Below are 24,148 nucleotides of genomic sequence, written 5' to 3' on the forward strand. Positions count from 1 at the left end.
GCTGAAGGTGGTAAACTCGGTCAGAATAAAAACGTTCGACCTTTGATTACCTAAAACCTCTCGGACACACACTGGAATGCAAAATATTTAGCCAGGTGTGTTTTTCTGCCCAGAAGTCACATGATAAGCCTGAGCCATCACGTGTCAACGTTCAAGTTTCAGGAAAGTTTTCATTTCTTGGGGGAGAAAACACCTCCTATCTCCCGCCCCGTCTGCATCATTATTGGTTCTTACTCAGCGCTGTTCTTTTTGATAGGCCCAAACGCACGTCAATCAAGGGGCTGACGGTCTGACCACGCCTACTTCTTTAACCTGGTTTAGAGTAATTGATATCGTTTCTGAAGCGAAGGACTTGTAATTTCATCCGCATGAACTCATAGACATGGTGTCCGAGCCACAATAATATGTAAAGGTGAGTTGATACATTTGCTATTACCATAATAAACGATCGTTTGGTGGTGAAATATCCCGTTAAAAAGTGTCAATGAACAGGGACACAACGTTCAAGGTGTTTGCCGACGTTACGCAAAGTTTATTTGACTTTCTGTTGAATATAGACGTTTAGGTTTGCACTTAATATTTATTAAGTAGGGCCTAATGTTTCTTTGAGTCTGAGTGATGTGTTTGTCTTTCTGGGACTTCAAATGTGTGCATGTACAGTTCTTAACGTTATGTGCTACTCATGACAGTTCTTGCTACAAGAGGCCAATTAACATGATGTTCTTGACAGATGTGTTTATATTGGCCGCTTAAATGACTTATTTACTAGCTTATTCACCGTTTACAGTGAACCACAGACATAATTAAGTGCAGAAATCTGCATAAAACGTATTTAGATACACATATAAAGCATTAGATTTGGGTGAGTTACAGAAAATATTATAGTTTTTAAACTTTAAAACTGCAATTAGACTTTGTTGATGTTTATAATTAACACATTTTTTGGGGTAGTTTACAAAGAGGGACCAGATTTATGCTTACATTTATATAAATGTATTGGAGAAACATATTTTAGATTGTGTTATTAGTTTAACCATTTTTCAGTTCAAATTAAATAGCCTTCTATTGTGACAAATGAATTAATACAAGTACAAATATAGCTGCAAGCAGCAATTAAGGGGCCAAGCACCGCAGAGGCAGGACGAGGAGCTAAAAAATTAGACCAACTGAAAAAAAAAAAGTATTTGGAGATGGTCTTTAAAGCAAAATGGTTGAAAGAACACAAATACAATCACTTGTAATGTGACATAGGCTAATTGATTATTATTAGGCTATTTGACCAATACTGTATTACTGACACTGACACCAAATTGATCTGATGGGGTTCAGTGTTGGGTGACAATTTTTTGAAAAAAAAATTGTGTGTGAGATTTTTGGTCAAACTGTTTAAAAGCTATTAGAAAAAAATAGCATATATCGTGACTAACTATACAGGTCATGGTTGTAATAAGGCCTCAGGTCATGGTTGTCATAAAACACACCAAGTTTGGTCAGAATACACTAAAGAGTTGAGTAGATAAGCCTTACGTCCATTTTGGCGTGTTCGTAGAATTTTTTTCTCACGTTAAATGAAAGCGTATAGAAAAATTTTCTTGAATTCCATAGATTTTTTTTTTCAGCAAGGTTGAAGAATGCTCTGATTAAATTTTTGTGAAAATCTGAGCAAAATTCTAGGACAAAGTGTGAAAAAGTAGGTTTTTAAAGAAAATCAAAATGGCAGACAGGAAGTTCGGCCGACTATGGAACAATTGGTATCTATGTTCTCGCATTGACCCAAGGAATCCATTAAGATCCATTACAATATGTAATTACATAAAAAAATGTTTAAATCGCATTATAATTCTTGACCACTAGGTGAAACAGCCCTGAAACTTTTTGAGTACCTTCAAGGCATGGTGCCGAATGACACTTACTGAGTTTCGTAATGATACGCCAATGCGTTTGTAAAAATATAGCATTTTACAACAAAATTATAAATGGGGTATCATCTATTTTCAATTTCAATAGCCTCAGGTCATGGTTGTCATCATAACACACACCAAGTATGGTTAAAATTAGGGCTGCATGATTAATCGCAATCAACATGAAATCGAGCTTAAACTGATTTGGTATATTGCGATTATGAAAGCCGCTGTGATTATTTGTTATGCGCAGCTTGTCAGTGACGGACGGCTCTGTGATCAGTAGTAGATCGCTTATAACGTGCATTTGAAAAAGCAACATGCAATAAACATCTTTCCAAACATGAGAAGCATTTATGAACTTCTTGACCAACAAAAGACAACATTTAAATATATATATATATATATATATATATATATATATATATAAATATAAATATAGCTGCAAGCAGCGATTACGGGCCCAAGCCGGTGGCACCGCCACCCTGGTGCCTTTAGTTACACTAAAGGCACCGGGCTGGCGCTGCCACCGGCTTGGGCCCTCCATCGCTGCTTGCAGCTATATTTATATTTATATATATATATATATATATATATATATATATATATATATATATATATATATATATATATATATATATATATAAAAAGCCGCCACCCCGTTGCCTTTGGGGTTCCTGTGCACGACGGGCAAAAATGTAACCCCGCTTTGACTGTCGAGAAGAAGTCTGCTTTAGAGCTTGCATCAGTGTGAGTCTTTCTGCTCCCCTCCAAACACACACAGAAAAGGGGGGGCTGTCTGTGTGTGTGCCCTCCCTCCCTCCCTCCCCCCCACACACATACACACACACACACACACACACAGAGAGAATGGCAGGGGGAACTCTGTCAGAGAGAGACAAAACCACATTCAAACCAAAATATCTGACTTCCTGTTGGTCGGAGCTAATGACTGTAAATGAGAAAGTTGTCCGGATCGATAAGCACAATATACAGACCGAGTTTTGTGACTGTAGGTAAAAATAACCCACCCACTTTAGTCAAAAGTATCTTGAAAGTAACACACTTCCTGCTGCCAGTTGGTGGCGCTATAACTTTGACTCACAATAGTCACATCCATGTGATCGCCCTCTTACAACAAACACACTGCTGAAGTTTCATCAAGATCAATAAATGTATGAAGACGTTATAACACATTGTGTTTTTCTTTTCTCGCCATAACTTCGTTTCCTCGCCACGGCCAAACCGTTCGAGATATCAAAAATCTGTCCGCAATTTAGCGTCCTCAATGTCTTGACTTCATGCTGACCGAGTTTGGTGGCGATAGGATAATTTTTCTTGGAGGAGTATATCAAATTCCAGGGGCATGCATTTTCATACAGCCCATAATAGCCGACTTCCTGTTGGACTGGCGTAAAACTTAGAGCACGAAAGTTGTTCGGCCCGATTAAATCTATATGTGTACCGAGTTTCATATTATTACATGCAAACGTGTTTGATATATGGACCAAGTTTTTCGGACCACGTTCAAGGGGGCGCTGTTGAGCTCCCCTGCCACGCCCGGGTACCAGCTTCAGCCCAGCCCTGATGGCCGCAGGTTCTGACCTGTGTTCAAAGTTTCAAGAGTTTTCGAGCACGTTAAGGGCCCCAAAAGTGCCCGAGAAGTCCCACACAGCAGAGAAAGGGTTAAAATAAAGCCCCCCTCCTCTCTCACACACACAGACACTGAGAGAGACTGGCAAAATTCCCATCAAATCACATTCAAACAAAAATATCTGACTTCCTGTTGGTCGGAGCTAATGACTGTAAATTAGAAAGTTGTCCGGCTCGGGGAGATAAATATAAATACCGATTTTTGTTACTGTAGGTAAAACTAATACCCCATTTTTGACTAAAGGTGGCGCTACTGAGCCCCTCCACCGCGCCCGTTTCTGAAACTTCACACATGCCTAGTACCTAATAAATGTGATATGCATGTTGAGTTTCATGCAATTTGAAGCATGTTAAGAGCCTCAAATGCACCCAAAAAGAATATAAAAGTTTAAAGCGTTGCCATGGCAACAGTATTTAAGATATCAATAATTCTTTCACAGGTCTACATCTGCCGTGTGTTTACATTATACACATAAAGTTTGAAGCAAATCGGGTAAAAATAAGACAGTGAATTCAAAGCATTTTGAAAGTGACACACTTCCTGCTGCCAGTTGGTGGCGCTATAACTTTGACTCACAATAGTCACATCCATATGATCGGCCTCTTACAACGAACACACTGCTGAAGTTTCATCAAGATCAATTAATGTATGAGGATGTTATAACACACTTCCTGTTTCCAATATTCGCCATAAATTTGTTTCCTCGCCACGGCCAAACCGTTCGAGATATCAAAAATCCCCTGGCAATTTATCATCCTCCATGTCTTGGCTTCATGCACACCGAGTTTCGTGGTGATTGTTTGAATCGTCTAGGAGGAGTATTTTAAATTCCATTGCATGTGTTTTTTAAACTACGCCAAATAGCCGACTTCCTGTTGGGCTGGCGTAAAAAGTCAGAGCATGAAGGATATATGAACCGATGAGATCTATAAGTGTACCGAGTTTCATATTATTCCACGCAAGCGTGTTTGATTTATGGACCAAGTTTTCGGACCGCGTTCCAGGGGGCGCTGTCGAGCCACCCTGCCACGCCCGGGTCCCAGCTTCAGTCCGGCTCTAATGGCCGCCGGTTCTGACCTGTGTGCAAAGTTTCAAGAGTTTTTGAGCACGTTAAGGCCCCCAAAAGTGCCCAAAAGGTAGTAATATAATAATAATAATAATAATAAATAATAATAAATAATAAAGAAGAATAATCCGAAGGAAAACAATAGGGCCTTCGCCTTTTCAAGGCTTGGGCCCTAATAAATCAATAAAAGCATTTCAATCTTGTGTTTATTCAGCTACAGCGATAGTATGATGACCATAAGGATTTCTTGTAATGACGTGCGTTGTCTTTCAGATGGAGCAGCAATTACTGCTGATCACAGAGCCATACTTCACTGACAAGCTGCGCATAAAATAATCGCGGCCAAATTGCGAGCGGTTTCATTAAGATTAATCGTGCCAATCGTTTTAATCGGACGAACCGGAAAAAACGTGGAAAAAGTAGATTTTTCAAAAATATTCAAAATGGACGGATAATTTTGTTTCTAGCCTTTACGGTTAAAAGGTTAATAGCATAAATGTAAGTGAAATTTTGGACAGTTGGTGGCGCTAGAGGGATTGAGTTAGACACTCCAAAATTGCTATAGTTAATGCTCGGACTCTTCTATATCTGTGTGCCAAATTTCACAACTTTTTACCTGACGATTCTATGGGCTGCCATAGACTTCAAGAGTGGAAGTAGAAGAAGGTGCTTTGCCTCTAAAGATTCAATGTAATTGTGCGGCCAATCTGGGGTTATAAATTGCATGCATAACAAGTTACTGTTTAAAATGGTTTAGATGTACTAACAACTTCTCTTTTCTCTCTTTTTACCAGAATGGACACCAAAATACCTCCAGACATGAACAGCGCCGACTTGCCCCAATGACTTTAGTCAATTTCGTTTTTGAGAATGAATGTGAGACAGAAAACAAGAAGCATGGAAGAGGAGGAATTAACTGAAAATACCATGTGGCTTAAGAACATAGTTCTGTTTCTCAGGTAGCTATTTATAAGAGGAGGAAGATATGTTTTAGTAGATGTACACGCCGTCACTAACACACTACCACTATTTTCAATGCTTGATTTGGTACACACACACACTGAAACCATTTTAAGGTAGTGAAAACAGTGTGGTAAAAAAAAAAGAGGTTTGGGTACAACAGCAAGGCTGAGTGAGTGTAGATTCAAAACATAGTAATATTTAAAAAGCCAATCAGAGAACAAGGAGCCGTGAAACATGGATTTTGGTGAAAGCACTCTTTGTGGAAGTGGAGACCTGGAACTGGATCCAGATATCGTGAGCGAGGAAGCGGGGAAACTCTACTCTGAGCTACAGGTAACCAATCAAGAGTGTCCACCTTAACACACTCACCAATCAAAATAACTTTAAAGTCAGCTTGAAACAGAAGTTGCAATAGTCTTTTCTTCCATATTGTGATGTAGATCTGAGTGAAACGGCTTCTCGAATAATAAAAAATGTTGGGCGGGACTTGATTTGGGGAATTGATCGAATTGTTATGGTTTGCTATTGGTCGATCTGATGTTGAGTGACAGATTGTCCCGCCCTCACGCTGAAAAACACGTCATCAGGGAAAAGATGTCACTGCAAGTGGAGGGGAAGTCATTTTAGTTAAAGATTATGAGGGCACATGCATCGTTTAAAAAATAATAATGTGCACGGATAAATCATTTATAATAAATACTGGAATATACTATAAATACTCGATTTCATGGGGACTTTAGAGGCATTTTAAGCATTTGTCCCTCACTCATATAAATACATATAAAACAGAAGTTCGGAGCAGATGTTTTGCTGACTTTTCATAAGGGAAGTCAACCATCGTATTTTTTTCCTTTACAAGCATAAGTCATGAGTACTGCTCTTCCTGTGAGTGCAACTGCCCACTAAGATAAGATAATTAAATGTGTTCGGGAGGGGAAAACCCCACCAAAAACATCACAAGCAAACAAATACAATTGAAACCGTTTTTTTCTTTGAAGTCAGTGGTGGAGACACATGGAGCTGGAGTGGTGGAGTCTCTGCTGCCCATCCTCGTCTGGGTTCTGGAAGGGCTGGCGAGCTGCAGGGCTCAGCTGAGAGAGAGAGAGGACGAGGCAGAGAAGGAGAAAGGAGAGAGCGAAGAACTGCTGCAGAGATATCAGAGTGAGAAAACACTGAGGAGAGAGAGCCAGGAGGTGAGAGACAATCTGTGTGCTGAATTGAAGCTTTTTTGTGAATTGGCTTTTTTGATTTTCCGAAATTTTAAAGTCCCCCTGTAGTCAATAATTGTATACCTTGAAACACATCTTTGATCACCAAAATTACATATTTAAATGTTTTTTTCCTTGGATAAAAAAAACCCGTCATGCCTTAAAATAGCTTTAATATTACTCTACACCCTTGCATCATTTAGTATACGCGGTTCTATGAATATGCAAATTATCCCCGTCCCCCACTCACTCGCACCAGCTCAGAGATCCACTCTTTGATGATCACACGTTGACGTGATTGGTTACAAGGTAGTTTGTGTATCAGGTATCAGAAACACCAGTGATTTCAAACTGCATTTTTGAGACTGTCTTTGGTTCACTGCAGTGTTAAAGTCCCCCTGTGGTGAAAATCAAGTTTTTAATGTTGTTTATATGTCTGTGTGGTGTTTTTAATATGCTTTAAGACAAACCATGTGTAAATTCACAAGTCAGCTAGCCTGAAAATCCAAACCTAAATCTGAAAGATTAATGGTCTGGTGTAGGGCTGAACGATACATCGAATTTTCATCGTCATCGCGATATGAACTCCCGCGATGAACACATCGCAACAGACAGCCTGACACGATGAATAATGCCTGGTTCAGATTAGCACTAACTTACACGTTTTTGACTCCTAAAATCTTGTCATGGACAAGAAACATGTCAGACTACACGTTGCTTTCCGACCAGTCATCGCGTGCCGTCACACACACACATTCACTCGCAAACATTCACTCGCACGCACAGACACACACACTGTACCTCGCTCGCTCACTCACTCGCTCGCTCACGCACGCACACACACACACACACGCTCACTGGCGCACACACACACTCACTGTTGCACTCACTCACGTCTCGCCTCGCTCACATATTCAACCCGTCGTGGAGGACCGTTAAAGAATTAAACATGCTATAGTCTTTCTGTCGTAAAGCATCGCAGCCGCGACGTAGGTTGTCGCCCACTATGACACACTATACGAGATGTTACGATCGAATCTTGCTTTCCGACGCCCGTTGTCGTTATTACAAATCTCCACGATACCCATACGTCAAACGGATCGTGCCAAAATCACGCTAAAATCGTGTATTCTGAACCAAGCAGGTAATAAACGTTTGACCTATCACGCAAAGAACCTATTAAAGCACTAAGACATGGGAACAGTAGTTAACAATCACATTTATCGCAAGTCATATCGTCATCGCAATATTAAACAATGTTATCGCACATCGCAGCTTTTCCTCATATCGTGCAGCCCTAGTCTGGTGTCGATTAATGAAAATCGGCCAGCTCGAGGGGCGGCACCAAGAATCCATTTGAAAATCTCACTGCACGCAATTGGATAACACTGCGACCAATCACAATAATACACGGGGTGACGTATCACTAAGCCCCATACTTCAAATTTATCACGTCTACTCTGTTCCCCGCCTCTCATGTCTGTCTTCGGGTTCGAACTTGAGCGGAGCTAACTGGTAGATTATACCTCTGCCGTATCCAGTCGGCAAAACAGCAAAAACTTCCTTCTTGCAAAGGAACGATTCGAGCACCGTCTTCTGTTCCTCTTTTAGAGAAAAAGGCAAGTCTAAATCGTTCATTGTATCGCCCCAAAGCCGTTTCAAACAACTGGTGTTCATCCATAGCCATCTTGCAATGTTTACTAATGTAATCTCGCCTCTGGCCCGCCTATATCAGATAACCTGATGTGATTGGTGCAGCTCAAATAGAGGGGCATATTTAATGAGCATTATTACTCGACACCAGAGTGAACTCGCTGAGCAAATTCAAATTGTGCTCTCGCGAGAACTCTGGATTTCCAGGGTATAAGTCAGCACCATTGCTGAGTATTTTCTCCTTAAAACTGCAGTGAGCCAAAGACAGTCTCAAAAATGCAGTTATAAATTGCCACTGCTGACACCTGTCGGTCAAATATATGTGAAATATATTTGTCATTTTAAAGAAAAATCCTATTTGCATAGGATTTAATATAATTATTTTTCAATTTTATATATAAAACTTTTTTGTAATGAGGGAAAATGTAAAATTTAAACACCTTTTAAACCATTAAACCTTTCTGTATACCGCCAGCGCTATTTGGAGTTGGATGACCAGTTTGAGCAAGAGAGGAGAGCAATGCGTGCGAGAGAAAAGGAGAGAGAAAAGAGAGAAAGAGAACTGGAGAAGAAAGCCAGAGAACAAGCTGACCAATGTGAGTCTCCTAATTAAACCTTGCACCTTTCTGCCCTCCCTCCCTCCCTCTCTAGACTGTTTATACACACATTAGCATGATGTATATAAATGTTTTAAATATATGACCAAAGTCTTTTCCGTGTAGTGATGGCTTTGGAGGAGCAGAAAGCAAATCTGACCCGAGAACTAAACTCAATCAAACACACACATAACAAGGTCCGTCACCACTTAAGTCTGTGCGTCTGTTGAGTTTTTGCTTTTTGGTTACTTTACATTTCTATTTCTTAAAATCATTTCTTAAACTCTTTTAAAATCCAGTTAGTACAACTGACACATCGAGATCTGCTGGAAAAGAAAAAGGAGTGGGAGAGTGAAGCCTCCACTTTCAGGTAACACTTCCCCTTTTTTCTACAGGTAATGGAAGCCCACAATTTGGTACATGTTCCTTGTAATAATAATTAAAAACTATAACTTCCGCTGCATTTGAGTAGTTGGAAATGATCACTGTGTGATGTCAGCAGGAATCATGTGCACGGCAAACATTCAGAAGCTGTTTCTGCACAAGGCCAAACAGAAACCACCTGCACTGAACAGGTGATTTTATTTTAAATTCAGTGGATAGACGCTTAACAATCCAGAATAATTATAGTATATTTACATTAATCGCTAGCATAAAACAAGAAATATCTTGATTTTCACAAAGCATCACTTTTATACCACTCTTTCAGCAACATGGTCCTAAAGCTGGCTTTGGCCCTGATTCCACTGTGTCAGAAACTACCATTACCAATGACAGCAACACGACGGATGCTGAGGTCAGCCATAACAATGAGCAATCCTTTGTCAGTGACATCATAAGCTCCACCCCTGAGCTGGCCCATTTGGAGGGCTTTATTGAAACAAGGTACAGTAATTTATAAGGAGAGACTTTATTATTCTGTATCTGTACCAGTTTTGATGATATTGAATATATATATTCTGTTAATGCGTGTATTATCCTGTGGATAGTTTTTTAATTGATTTATTTTTAATTCAAGTTTTTTTTTTTTTTGTCATTTGTCTCCTGCATGGCAGAGAGAGAACAAAATTAATCAGTTTGGTTAATATTGATCATATTTGATTGCATTTCTCATATACCTATAATTAATCTATTTCCTTCTTTCTGTCATCTTTTCTGTTCGTCTGTCTCTCTTTGCTCTTTCCAGCTCCCCTGTTTGTTCAAAGACCGCGACCTCTGGACTAAACTCTAGTTTGTTTGAGGAGGTGAAAGATGCCCAGGAGGATGAGAGAGAGGTAGATGAAGACCAGAAGGTGAAAGATGGAGAAAAATCACTGGAGGAGGAAGAGATGGACAGCGACTCTGATTGCTTGGAGTGGGACTTGAGGAATACAGAGTCTGTGTTTTCAGAGTTATCTGAACTCAGCAGGGAATATGTGGAAAACGTCGACCAAGGGGCCAGCGTCAGAGGTACGCGTGTGTTTAATCTGCATGTGTGTGTTAGAAGAAACTTACATTTGAAAGAAGGAACAGGCAAAAGCATAAAATTCGTATCAACTGCGATCAAATGCAAAAACACATTAGGCTGACGTGTACAATAATTGAGCAGTTGTGCTTGTGTGTGGTTACATCTTTTTGCATTTTTGTTTCGTTTACAGATAGCACAGACCAGTTTGAACAGATTCTTTCGCAGTATGAGGAACTAAAACACACTCAGTACGTTTTTTTTATTTATATATGTCAATCTTTTTATTGTCAAAGTTGAGGTTTTAATAAACCTCTGAATCTCTGATTGTGATCCATACAGTATGTTAACCATAACCACAAACGTTTTATCCATCCATCCATCCATCCATTTAATCATCCATCCATTTAATCATCATCCATCCATCCATCCATCCATCCATTTAATCATCCATCCATTTAATCATCCATCCATCCATCCATCCATCCATCCATCCATGTGCCTGTCTTTGTCTCAGTGAAATGGTGGATACTGCTCGTAAGGCCCTTATATCCCGTGTTGAGGAGCTGACCAATGAAAGATCTGCCCTGAATTTGGAACTCGCTTCTTGCCTTGAAACCATCACTCGGCTGGAAGGGAAAACCAAGGAGATGGAGGAGGAAAGCAAGCGGTAAAAACAAATAATTGATTCTCACGTAAAACCTGAAATTTATCATAACTTAATTTAGAATTAGCAGTTTACCGAATACTTAAGCAAGCAGTTCTTTAAAACGGTGGGAATAAGACCGTTTAAAGTCATGTACATAAAATGACGCTGCTCTGTATTTTCAGGGACAAAGCATGATAAACATTTCATAAAGAATTGTAATTAGGAAAACAAATATGTAATTTAAAGGTTTAAGGTCAGAAAGATTTTATGTTTATGTATCTTATGTTAACCAAAGTTGCATTTATTTAATCAAAAATACAGTAAAAAGCTGTAAAATATTATTGCAATCTCAAATAACCGTTTTCTATTTGAATATTTTTTATGTAATTTATTCCTGTCATTTCTGCAGCCATTCTGCAGTGTCACATGAGCTGTCAGAACAAAATATAATTTAAAACCGAAATATTTTGAAACATAAATGTCATGACTCACTTTTGATCAATTTAATGCATGCATATGAGTGTTAGTTTCTTAATAAAACAAAAACAAACAAAAAAACACTTTTGAAGTGTAGATAATAGGCAACAGTTTGTTTTGCTTTTTTGGATATTTATTTATGAAATAGCCTTTTATATTTCACAACAGGTTACGAAAAGAGCTAGAGACAGTCCAGTCGGAGGACCCTGATGTAAGTCTTTATCAAAGATTCAAAGGCACAGAATGTTTATGGATATTAGTGAAAACTCCACTAACTAACTCTACTTCCACTTAATCCTAAAACATCACCTAACTCCTGCCTCATTCTCTTTTGTTCGCCCCAGGCCTCCCTACCTACCTCCCTCCGTCGCTTCTCTCGTTCTGAAATGGCCCGGGTGGTCATGGAGAAAAACCAGTACAAAGAGCGACTGTTTGAACTGCAGGAATCTCTGCGGCGCTCTCAGACTCTAAGGTGTGTTAAACTTCCTCTCCCATGATGCATATCTTCATCTTTAACAGAAACGTTCAACTGTCATTCAGAACTGTAAAGTGAGGAACAGGTCTGTTAACCTTCATCACAAGTGGTGCATTGTGAGCATTAAAAATGCAACAAATCGTGTGGCTTGTCTACTGTATATATTTTCTTTTTTGAATAAATCCATTAAATATCTACCCAGACCTTCTGAGAAATGACACGGCAATGCTCTAAAAATCAGTCAAGTCAGAGCACGTTAGAAATCATGTATGGCCCTATCATTGTGGCAGTGACTTCTGCATACACCACGTTTTACACAGAAGATGTGAAAATGTAGTTAAACTAATTTGTTTATGTTGTCCTCTAGAGTTACCAAAGAAGAGCGCCCACCTGTGGAAGGGAAGGGTAGTGTCTGGAGCAGGTGAGGATACTGTATTTACCTGTACAACCAGTATCTAACAGTCAGTTTGTGCATTGTATTTCCTTCTCTGAGCCCTTTTTTTCTTGCAGGTTTAATCGTTTTCTAGGTTTGACAAAGGGTCAGTTAGCACCAGCCACAGCTTTAGCATTAGCCATCTCTCCCACGCCAGCGCCTGCACAAACACCAGTGGGGTCTCCACAGCATCTCGCCACGAGACCGCCCCAAACAGAGTGAGTCCTCTTGCATTGGCAGTTTCAAATACCTCCTAATTGATAATCTACCTGCTATTTTTTTTATGTATTATTATATGATACATTATAGCGTGGATGTCAGGTCTCTAAGACTATTCGTTCATCAACAAATGACTTGTGGATCATTGACATTTTAAGAGTGTCCAGAATAAGGAAAATTATTATTATTATAAGCTAACCTTGCCGCCTTATAAAAAGTCATTATTTTAAGAAACTTGTTGATACAGTCATGACGCTGTCTGCATTTCCTGTTTTATACATTTTAAAATGTAATTTATTCCTGTAATGTCAAAGCTGAATTTTCAGCATCATTGCTCCAGTCTTCAGAGTTACATAATCCTTCAAAGATCATTCTAATGTTGCTTAATATTTTTGTGGAAACTGTGATAAAAAAATAAAAAAAGTCACGAATCTAGAAAGTTCAAAAGAACAGCATTTATATTTTAAATTTTGATCAATTTAATGCGTCCCTACCAAATAAAGTTATACATTTCTTTAAAGCTACACTGTGTAATTGTTTAAGTTGATTCTTAGCAAAAAACACTTTGTTCTTTCAAAATTATGTGCTCATTAATGTATAATTACTTCTACCAACTAATCAAGTATTCTCGTAAGCGTGGAATCTGCCATTTATAATACATATGGGTGAGCTGCTCGAATGGCGGAAGCCATGTTGCGCCTCCATCTTGAAAATACATTAGCCAAAGAGGGACATACCTGGAAATTCAAGCTTCGCCTTTCGTGTTTTTACACTCAGTGGCACCGTGACGAATGCGAGGGGGAGATTACTCGCGACTGCCGGCAGATTTGAAATAATACGGCCACCGTAGGAGTTAAAACGCCCTCGGAATGGGAGGGCTAGAAAATAATATTCAGTTGGTAGTCATATACAATTTCACCGCGAGATGGGAGTAATTCCTACACAGTGTAGCTTTAATAAAAGAAAATATAATTGACCCCGAATTTTGAACAGTTGTGTGTCAAATGTTCTTAATATTTTTATACTTAAAACTTCGATTACTTGGTGTTGTTTTTTTTTTTATTATTATTTTTTTTGCGCAGGACTTCTCCTTCTCCCAGGTTAAGGAAAAAAGAGTTGTACAGGGAGATCCGTTCTCATGTGTGGGGTAACCTGGGTAAAAAACAGCTCCATGGATGGAGCATGCCTCTCGCTGTTACAAACATAAAGGTAAACACACACACACACACACAGATTATTCTTTAATTCAGTTGGTATCTATAGAGACAGATGGACTATAGCCGCCCCCACCCCAAAGTGTGACTTGCGAGTCTACTAATTGGGTATATGTCTACAACATTTGACATACATCATGAAAATGGCACTCTCAACAATACTCCTTAACTAAACTCCTCTCAGTGGGTTAATGAATCTGTCTGTTGTGTGTGTTCATGTGGAGCAGGACTCTGAAGCCCCCCCTGAGCCCAAAGACGTGCCCGTCCTCGTCCAGCTGAGACTGCTGGACCAGAGAGATGCTACAGCGAAGGTGAGGCTCACTCTTCACTCATTCAGTCTTAGTTTAGTGTTATCCATATAATATTATTGTAGCCTATTTATTATTATTTTGTAAGCATATTGCATAGTTGTGATTTGGACTTGGATTCAATTGCTTTATTTGTGAAACATTCAAAAACAGGCGAGAACCAACGAAATATTAATAATTGATTATGTTGCAGTAAATGTATGCTTTTCCCTGTTTTTCTATGCATTTAAAAAAAAATTGCATGGTACAATAATACCTGTAGCTATTTATTTTTTTGCCAAATAATTTTGTCAGATAAACACCTTTTAGAGTTTTGTTCTTCGCTCATATTTAAAATATTTTCTTCATATTTTGATGGTTTAAACTTTAATCTAACTTATCATTAAAAACAAATATCCCCTCGGAGTCTGGACATTACTGGCCACTAACTGTATATTTTATTATATTGTAGCTTTATTAAAATACAGATTGCCGGTAACAGCGTTTAGCGCACCTACATACGGACAGTTACTCAGAGTATCACTACGTTCTATGGCTGTCAATTGATTAAAACAATGAATCATGTTCTCTGCATTAACATGAATTGTCTTGAACCGGCTGAATATTCCTATATATATTTTTCCAACTGCATTCTGAATAATAAATAAATATATTTCCCCACTAATCTGCAGCAGTCCAGTGCTCGTCTTCTCATTAAGTGTTTTCTTTTCTTACTGATCATATTTCATACCTGTTGAGTTTACATTTTTAAATTAATTTGACTGATAGAAAGGATTGCTTGTGTGCGCTGGTGCTCTTATTCCAGTCTTTTAAAATAGTTGAATGAATGAATTAAGTATGTGTCTTAAATAAGTTTAATAATGTTAAATATTTAATTAATCTTAAACAGTAATGCACACAGTGTAGAGAAGAATGACAGTCAACTTCTTTGACGTGAATTAAGAATTTTGGCAGAAACATGTAATTTACATACAGTGAAATGATTGACGATGAAAAAACAGAATAAGGATTAAAATCTTTAATACACATAAATCAAGTTTCGTAATGATTGTATTCATCAGGTTTCACACAGTTCAGCATCACGTGCACTACTGAAAATCTTTACACGGTAATCATCAGAATATCTCTTCTCCTGTCTCTAAACATGTCCAGATTTTTAAATCTTCTTGCGGACAATAATTTTAAGCAGCATTTAGTCAACTAGGTGACTACAGCACGTTGAAACCATACATAACTGGACATTTTTTATTATTATTTCAAAACGGAAGTGCGTCATGCAAGTGGTCCATTCAGGTTAACTTAGAATATGGTCAATAGTGCTAATTGTTTCTCAGGTTGAATATATTATTTTTTAGGTGCTTAATGTCACTATAATCTACGTTTTACTATGTTTTCCACATTCCTCTGCTGTGTGTGTAGTCCTTCACTGATTTTAGCCCGTTGAGAGCAAGTATCAGGGATTCACAAGATGTGAATTTATACATTTTAAATTTTTTGCAGCTCACATGTGCTGTTGCGGTTCCTCCTGAGATATCAGGAGAGCAGACGGTATGTTCACAGCTGATTAACATGTACATGGTTTCCACGCCTTCATTTTCATGATTTTTATAGTTATTTGTAATTACTGGATAAGTGTTTAAAAAAAATAAAATCATACACATTACACTCATAAAGAGCTATTTCTTACTGATTAAATATTTTAGAGACTGAAGTATCTAGAATGAAATTGGGGGCAAATGTTTGACTGGAAATCCCAGTTTTAAAGTTTCCTCATATTTTCAGGTTTTTATGAATGTGGGAACCTTGTATTACTGAGCAGGTTCTTGGCTTGTACAAAAATGCATTTAATCACCACCTTCATCTAATTACCATGTTGCATCGTGTCAGTCATTGTTGTAAACATTTCACTCCCCGCCTCCCATCCTCAGTGTTCTGTGTGGGCCGTCACTGGACCTGCTTCCAGCAGCGATGTCACTGTGATTGACCCGGCTCGCTCCAATACCATTCTGGATCAGTTCAGCCTTCCACCCACGTCCCCTGCATTATGCATCTGTGTTGTGCCCCCTACTGGTCAGTCTGAATTTACACTGGTGTCCACACCTGGACAGTTGTAAAGTCAGGGGTGTAAGGTGCTTTACTTGAGTATTACTAAAACTGAATGCTTAATTTTTCAATAGAGTCCGGTAAGATTTAAAAAAATTTTTTTTAAAAGAAGTCTCTTGTGCTAAAATAAGTCTCTTATGCTTGATCAAAAAAACCGTAAAAACGATAATGTTGTGAAATAGTATTATAGTTCAAATGAACTGCTTCCTATTTTAAAATGTAATTTATTCCTATGACGCAAAGCTGAATTTTCAGCATCATTACTCCAGTCTTCAGTGTCACATGATCCTTCAGAAATCATTCTAACATGATGATTTTGTGCTTAAGAAACATGTATTATTGTTATCAATGTTAAAAAACGTAGAATATAGTAAAAAAAAATAAAAAGTGTTCTTTGATGAATAGAAAGTTCAAATTATATTTAACGGTGCAAAAGTCTTTACTGTCGTCCTAAATGCGTGCCTTTCTGAATAAAATAGTTAATTTCTTTATGAGAACTACTTACTGAGCCCAAACTTTTGAACAGCAGTGTACATATTTTCAAGGTCATTGTGACTTAAATCAAAATCTTATTTGGTCTTTCTTACTGCGTTACTAATCAATTAATTTTACTTGTATGTAAAACAGCCAGTGAAATCCATTTTACTGTAAAATGTAATTGACCACAGCATGGGTCAATGGTCCTCGTGAAGAGACCACAACATAGTATTTAACCTGAAGTAATACAGTAACTTTATATAGTGCATTTAGTTAGTAACCATAATTGGAATAAAATCAACAATGAATCTATAGTATTTACAAATTCTAATTTTAATAGTCTGGAAGACATACAAAGTCTGGACTTCTGAGAAAACTGTTTACCACAGGTTGCTTTACAAAGTATGTGTGTTACTTAAATGGCATATTCTCCTCGGCCTCCTGATTTCTACAATTACACTTACCTTTTCAATACTTAAGAACAGTTATTTTGTGGCTTATTTATTTATTTTCAACTTTTTAGCAAGATGTCTTTGACATTTTTTCTACACTTTACGTAGAATTACTATACTTTTTACACCCCTGTCTGAAATGAATAGTTTCATATTTTCATGACATTTAGCTGCTTTATTACCCTTTCATGGCATATCGGTATAAATTGTATTCATATCTACTGCTCTCGCAGTTGGACATTGTCAGAATGATGGTGAGTTGGTGAGTTGTACTGATGAAGTCTTAACTCTTGTGTTAGGAGACACTGCAGGAACTGTGTGGATTGGAACACAGGATGGAGGGTGAGTGCATCTCATTCTGATTCATACTTATTTTAGTATAGTGGTTTTGTTTAAATCTCTAACATTTAGTATTAAAGTTTCATACATAGCTCATTTTATGGAAATAAATAATAACTCAAATTGTCCAGCTTGTTGTGGAGAGCTATTACTTTTCAAAGCAACTGGAAACGATTTTCACATGGTCGATAATGAAACGAGCAGAAAACAAAACAGACAAAAAAACACCCAGAACATCTAGCATTTTCTTAAAGCTACACTTTGTAACTTTTTTTTTTTTTTTTTTTGAAAAGAGGAACATTTAAATAATGAGCAACTATACCATAAAACCATCTTCCAAACCATGTTTTTGCCTCACCGTATGATAATCACTATAATAAGTCTAATTATTATTCATATGTTAGAGTTGTCAGGACAGATTTATTGAGAATCTGCATACTTTCATGAATCGTCCGTGTTTTTACGACATATCTGTAAATAAAGGGAAGAAGGTATGCAGTGAACTGAACTTCTAGCCGAAAATAGTTTGCAAGCAAAAAGGGAAAGCGGCAGACCCCGTCATAAAACATGAATCAACATACTTTACATAGCATCGCATTTGCTGTGCATTGACTAGGTTCACAAACAATGTATATGTTGGTAATTAGGCCAATCTCTAAACAACTTAATACTTATATAGCAAGTTATAATAGCTTCCATCATTTTGTGAAATTAACCAAATGTGAACAGTCATTATGTCTAATGTCAGCGTTTTGTAAGGTTATTTTAAAATAAAGTCCAAAAAAACAAACAACTGCATGCTCATAAGACATATTTTTCAGATATCCGTCTTTCGTTATTGGGATATTTTGACGTCGTTAATGAGATTTGCACTCATAAGGCAATCATCTGTTAACCATGAGCACAGCGGTGTGTGTCAAGTCATCAGATTCATCCGTGCAGAACAGCAGATCCAAAGCAAATATCATGTAATGACCAAAACAATGTTCCTCCGCAAGTGACTTGTAGTTTTAAGCTTCAACCACTAGAGGCCCAAAAGTATGGAAACTTGTTTCCACAATGGAATAAGCTAATAAAAAAAGATACTTGTAACTTTTCATCTCACAATTTTGACTTTTCTTGCAAATGCGATTTTATATCTAACAATTCAGACCTCGGAATTGTGGAATAAAAACTCGCACTTCTGAGAATAAAAAGTAAGGTCACAATTTTGACTTTTTTCTCGCAATTGCAAGGTTATAGCTCACAATTCTGAGAGAAAGTTAGATTTGTGAGTTTATATTTTTTTCTCGCAATTCCAAGGTTATATCCTCCAAATTTTTCCAGAATTGTGAGATATAAACACGCAATCTTGAGTTATAAAGTCCAAAATGCGAGATATAAATTTGCAATTGCGAGGAAAAAAAAGTCAAGAATTGTGATATAGAAACTTTGTCATAATTGTAATTGTAACTTAATAAATCTGATTTGTATGGAAGCTTGTTTCCTCCACGGAATAAAAAAAAATTAAATGAAAATGAAAAATAAAATGATTATATCGACTTTTTAACTCAGAATTCTGACATTTTTTCTCATAATTGCGAGTTTACAAAATTTGCGCTTTTTAAAGTCATAAATGCAAGATATTAACTCACAATTGCAAGTTATAAAGTCAGAATTGCACAATATAAACTCTTTAAATCTAAAATATTTTCTATTCCATCCATAAATCTAAAATATTTTTTATTCCATCGCAGAAACTAACTTCTATAATGAGGTACATACCGTAGCTTTTCTTTTTTTTAAAGAAGTGAAATCTAGTTGTCATCAGCTGTTGCTTTAGGCAACATAGCATTATTTCGGATGTTTCATCATCTGATGTTGTCCTCTTGCAGAGTGCTGATTCACTCCTCCTCCAGCTCCAGACGCCGCTGTCTGCAGTCTGCCAGTCTGTCTGAGGGGGTGCACTCTCTGACGTCAGTGTCTTCACAACGACTCGCGTTTATTGTTATCTTTGATGTGAATGGAATGCCAGAGGTTCCTGATTAAATTCCTTCTGTGTATAAAGGTATTCTCAGGGCGAGGTGATCGCTGGCTTGGCCAATGGGACGCTTGCATTCTTCACCCACAATTCAGGTGTGTTTGAGGTTTCATCTGTCCGGGTGTGTTATTTAGATGTAAATTGTACTTATGGCTTGTAATGACCATATTTATAGGCATCTGGAATCTCCAGTCTCGAGAGGTGCTTTCTCTCGGCACACCACCTTTGCAGCCCATTCGCTGTTGCCTGGTAAAGGAGGGGTGTCTTTGGGTGGGATACTGGAATAAAGTTTACATGATCAGTACGAAAGATCGGAAAGTAGAGGTTGGTCACGAATGGAAATGGTGTCGTTCATTGTTCATCTTGTGCTTCTCAACCCTCACCCTCATCCTGACTCTTTCACTCACACTTGTTCTTTCTGTCCATTTAGAAATCGTTCACAGTGTCTGAGCGATGTGAGCAGCAGGTGCGTTTTCTGTGCGCAGCAGGAAGTGGAGTTTGGGCTTCCTGCCGTTTGGATCCCATACTTAGGCTTTTTGATTGGACAACTGGCCGTCCACTACAGGAAGTAGATTTATCATCTATCGTGACTAAAGCTTTAGGTATTTGAATTGTATTTGTTCACTGATATGGATATTTTATGGAATCTTACATGCATGGGTGTCACGTTTTTTAGATATACTGTACGCTACCATTGAAACGTTTGAGGTCTTCTTCTTTTCTTTTTTCTCTCCATTTGACAGGTTCTGCGTTCCTGTCTCTGTCTCCTCTTCAGATCACAGCCTTGTCTGTGGTCAGCGGGCGGCTGTGGGTGGGCACGGGAAGGGGTGCAATCTTCTCAGCTCCCCTGTCACTCAGTAAGTGTTTTTTTCACACTAAAATAAACTTTTCTTGAGTGGTTTTGAATTATAACACTTCTGCATTGTTTGAATTTCCATTGTTGTTTTTTTGTAGGTTCAGAGTCCTGCTCTATACCATATTGCTCTCTTGGATCAGCTCAGCTCTGTTATCATGGCCACCGACAAGCAGTTAAATTCATTATTTCTGCTCCAGGTTCGAAACTTGTTTACTTTCAATAAAGCTGTGTGTCCACCAAAACCTTTTTTTTCCTGAGGCTTGCCTACTTTTCCAAATGCTTTCAATGGGAGCGTTGTGGTTTTTAAAACGGCAGCAGCGTGACGAGGTGCTGAGCGCTTAGCGGAATTTCTTTTTTGTATTACTCATCAGTTTAAATTATATTTAGCCTTCAAGTTCTCCATAATTAAGGGCGTGGCCACTTGAGTGACAGATGGATTGCCGCTGCTGTCACTACTAGCCGTTTGTCTGCTGTCTGTTAGCTGTCACGTCACCTCAGCTAACTCCGCCTCTTTGCCCATATTTGCTTATCACGGCCAAGATAAGATGGTGATGGCCGGCTCTGCCCACTTTGGGCCTCAAAAATGCTCTTCAGAAACCTACGGGTGTCCATTTTTTTTTTTTTTTTTTTAGTCTATGGTAAAATCCACCGAGCAGTCATGTTGCTGCCGTTTTAAAAATGTGGCGCTCCCATTGAAAACAACTGGAAAAATTCGGTAGCCACTGGGAAAAAATGCTTTAGTGAATGGTGAACACCCCTAAGAGTAGATGGAAGACCAGTATTGACACCAGTTTTGGGTGTAATCTTTACAATTGAATATTTTTAACCATTTTGTTTCTTTCTGGCCTTTTTTAATCAATGCAGGCTGCCGTAGTTCCTCCAGTTCAGCAGATGGCGCTGCTACTACCTCTCTGCTCATTCTCAGTGGAGGGGAAGGATATATCAACTTCCGAATTGGTGCGGCTTTCCTCTTTATTTATTTTCCTATTTATTTTATTCTGTCATTGATAATGTTTTATAAAGATGAGATAAGAATATAATTCAATATGTTTTCCTCTTTAGGAGATGATGGAAGTGATGGGGCCAGTGAGAGTGTCCTACAGAGATCAGAGCGAAGTCACATGATTATTTGGCAGAGCCCCACCCCCTCCATCCCAAGCCCCGCCCTCTGAAAGCACTTCAGCTGTTCATTCAAACTGTCGGGATATGATCAAGCGCACTACATAGTACAATGCATTACTGTACTTCTGTCCGCCTTCTATAGACGCTCCCAAAGGGAAGCCTGAAGTCAAAGTAAAGCAGTAACATAAAGCATTTTCTAAGAAATGTTATAATGCATTCTGCACTTTTATTTTACTTGGTTTGGGGGTGAACTGACTTTAATTGGCATTGTCTTTTTTTAGGTTCCATAACAGCTCAACTGGCTTCTCTCCAGTGTGTGCCTTGTTTTGTGTTTTCAAATTCTGCCCTGTATTTGGCCAGGGTTTTTTTTTTTTTTTTTTTTACAGACAATCCTAAAATACTGGAACAAAGACAGGTTGTGACTGTGATGCTCGGCCAGGAATTATTACTAGATTTTTATATATTTTTTATTTCAAATCAAGGGAGTGACGTATTTACAGTATATGCTGTTGGTCATGACATGCAGTACTCTGGAAAATACTCAGTGTTGTTTGCTTGTCATGTGCATTAGATCAATTGGAAAATTTGCACACACACAAACAATGACAAGACATTGACCCAGATTGACACACTACCTACATTTTGACTGTCCTTGTCTTTTCTTTTTAAACAAATTAGGTTTTGTGTTGAGGGTGAGGTTTTATTTTTTAATTTTATTATTATTGGTTGTTGGTTTCTAAGTTATTTGTTGTGACATGAATGGTGGCTTCTGTTTGGCCATTTTTGCAGTATTTTTTGAATGAGGAAACATGTGGCTCTGCCTATTTAATGAGTGAGAGAGAAAGAGACAATGTTTAGTTTACTGGAAAACGTCTCATATTGTAATGTGGAACTTTGTAAATAAATAAATGTTCTCTATAATTAAAAAGTCTGAAAAGTGTTTCTGTATTAAAATAAAGCACCAAAGCAGCATATATCATTTTAATTGATGAACATTTTTTTTATCAGTGATTCAAATTTATTTAATTTTCATGGTTTGTATAAAAGATATATTAAAGTTTTACAGCAAAAAAAAAAAAATACAGTTGAAATAGAAAAACAGTAGAAACAGTTTTCACTGTCCTATGAACTTTTTTCTACATTTTGAGAGTTGCACTACAGTACAGGTTCTATAAAATGACTAATTTCGTAGTAGTAGCTGCAAACACCACATTGTCAACCTTCAGATTCTTTTCTTCTTCCAACTGAGATTTTAGCCTATATTTTGGTATCCCAGCCCTGTGTATGTGCTCTTTGCCATGCCCAGGGGTCAGAGGTCAGGATGTGCGGTGGTCGCGGCGGGGTCTCCGTATGCGGCGACTGAGGCTGCGAGCGAACCGCTCCACAGCACTGTGTTTGTCTGTCAGCTCCTTCTCTGATATTAAACCATCAATATTCCCACTGTACCACATGACCCAAGCCCCCATAGACATCAACACCAGCAGAGCTCCAGAATACAACAACAGATCACCAAAGTCACGATCACCGATTTCAAGCGGGACGAAGATGCCGATCAAGAGGAGAGAAACACCGAAAAGATCCATGAGGACTGCGAACACCAGGAGAAACTTACAGTGGGTCAGTCCAGCGGGGTCAGTACTAGACATGGTGACCGTCCCTCTGACGAGCCTATATCAGAAATGGAAAGAAAAAAGATGTAAAAACCAGCACGGCATATTAAAGAATAATCTTTCAAAAAGAATCACCATTCTAGAAAGAACACATTTAATTTGGCTAAGGTTTTAACATGTAAAAAAATATAGGGTAAGTGTACCTATTAAGCCCATGTACCCTTTAAGCCCACTTTCAACTTTGAAGTCAAATTTAAAAAAGAGAAAATCATATTTTTTTGCTGCTCCTTATTTTAACCAATCCAGTGATTTGTTACTTCCCTAACATTTTTTATTGCATGTTAAACACATTTGGCAATGTTGCGTTACTTAGCTCCACTCATGTGCATGCGGTCTCAGGGGACCTCAAACAAAGACACCCAAAAACTTTGGTGTTTCTGGACCCTTCAGAAATCAACACATTTCTGCAATTTTCAGCCATTCTTTTGGTAACAACATTGATATTATGTCATAATAAATGGAGATTATGTTTGTTGTAAATAAGGGAGTATTTTTTCTTTTGCACAATGCTGTGAACAAATTAGAATTGCAAATATGCAGTACAAATGTGAAACATACATATTCAGTGTCTTGTACTCAGTTACCTCACTAAATACAGTAATGTGTAACTTTACTATATTTTTCAAATGGCTGTGCAAATAGTATATAGTTCTGTCTCGAGCATTTTCAGGTAGTGTCACCAATATCTGACTTTTTTGCATTGGAAAACATTTATAGAGTAAACTGTCATAATGAAAACATGACAAAGCCATTTGACTATCTTGTTCATAAGCAATGGTGTCAGGACTTTTCATATTGATGACACTGACACTTTCATTGACATGAATACTTGCTTTTGAGGAATGAGCT

The 24,148-nt window shown here is 38.0% G+C and overlaps 1 protein-coding gene across 5 annotated transcripts; it reads left to right on the forward strand.

Moving 5' to 3' along the window:
* The first annotated feature begins 275 nt into the window (after window positions 1-275).
* Window positions 276-22,600, forward strand: LOC307005900 (C-Jun-amino-terminal kinase-interacting protein 4). 5 transcript variants are annotated; one of them, XR_013799354.1, is made up of 29 exons: window positions 276-412; window positions 5,416-5,917; window positions 6,583-6,777; window positions 8,921-9,041; window positions 9,168-9,238; window positions 9,341-9,411; window positions 9,541-9,616; window positions 9,751-9,926; window positions 10,228-10,490; window positions 10,679-10,736; window positions 11,003-11,155; window positions 11,780-11,822; window positions 11,956-12,083; window positions 12,454-12,507; window positions 12,597-12,737; window positions 13,821-13,947; window positions 14,180-14,263; window positions 15,761-15,808; window positions 16,189-16,330; window positions 17,592-17,634; window positions 19,506-19,586; window positions 19,679-19,746; window positions 19,827-19,975; window positions 20,082-20,253; window positions 20,395-20,508; window positions 20,606-20,704; window positions 21,372-21,464; window positions 21,570-21,800; window positions 21,911-22,041. XR_013799354.1 is itself a non-coding variant. In XM_079626411.1 (28 exons), exons 2-28 carry the CDS (start codon window positions 5,819-5,821, stop codon window positions 21,677-21,679), a joined length of 2,979 nt encoding a protein of 992 aa, XP_079482537.1. In that variant the 5' UTR covers window positions 276-412; window positions 5,416-5,818; the 3' UTR covers window positions 21,680-22,600. The 5 variants fall into 5 exon arrangements, 4 of the variants coding, with proteins under 4 accessions (XP_079482537.1, XP_079482538.1, XP_079482539.1 ...); XM_079626411.1 differs by having other exon boundaries at window positions 21,570-22,600; XM_079626412.1 differs by having other exon boundaries at window positions 9,544-9,616; window positions 21,570-22,600.
* Window positions 22,601-24,148: the final 1,548 nt, after the last annotated feature.

This window comes from Phoxinus phoxinus, assembly GCF_949152265.1.
Source record: "Phoxinus phoxinus genome assembly, chromosome: 10".
Taxonomy (NCBI): Eukaryota; Metazoa; Chordata; class Actinopteri; order Cypriniformes; family Leuciscidae; genus Phoxinus; species Phoxinus phoxinus.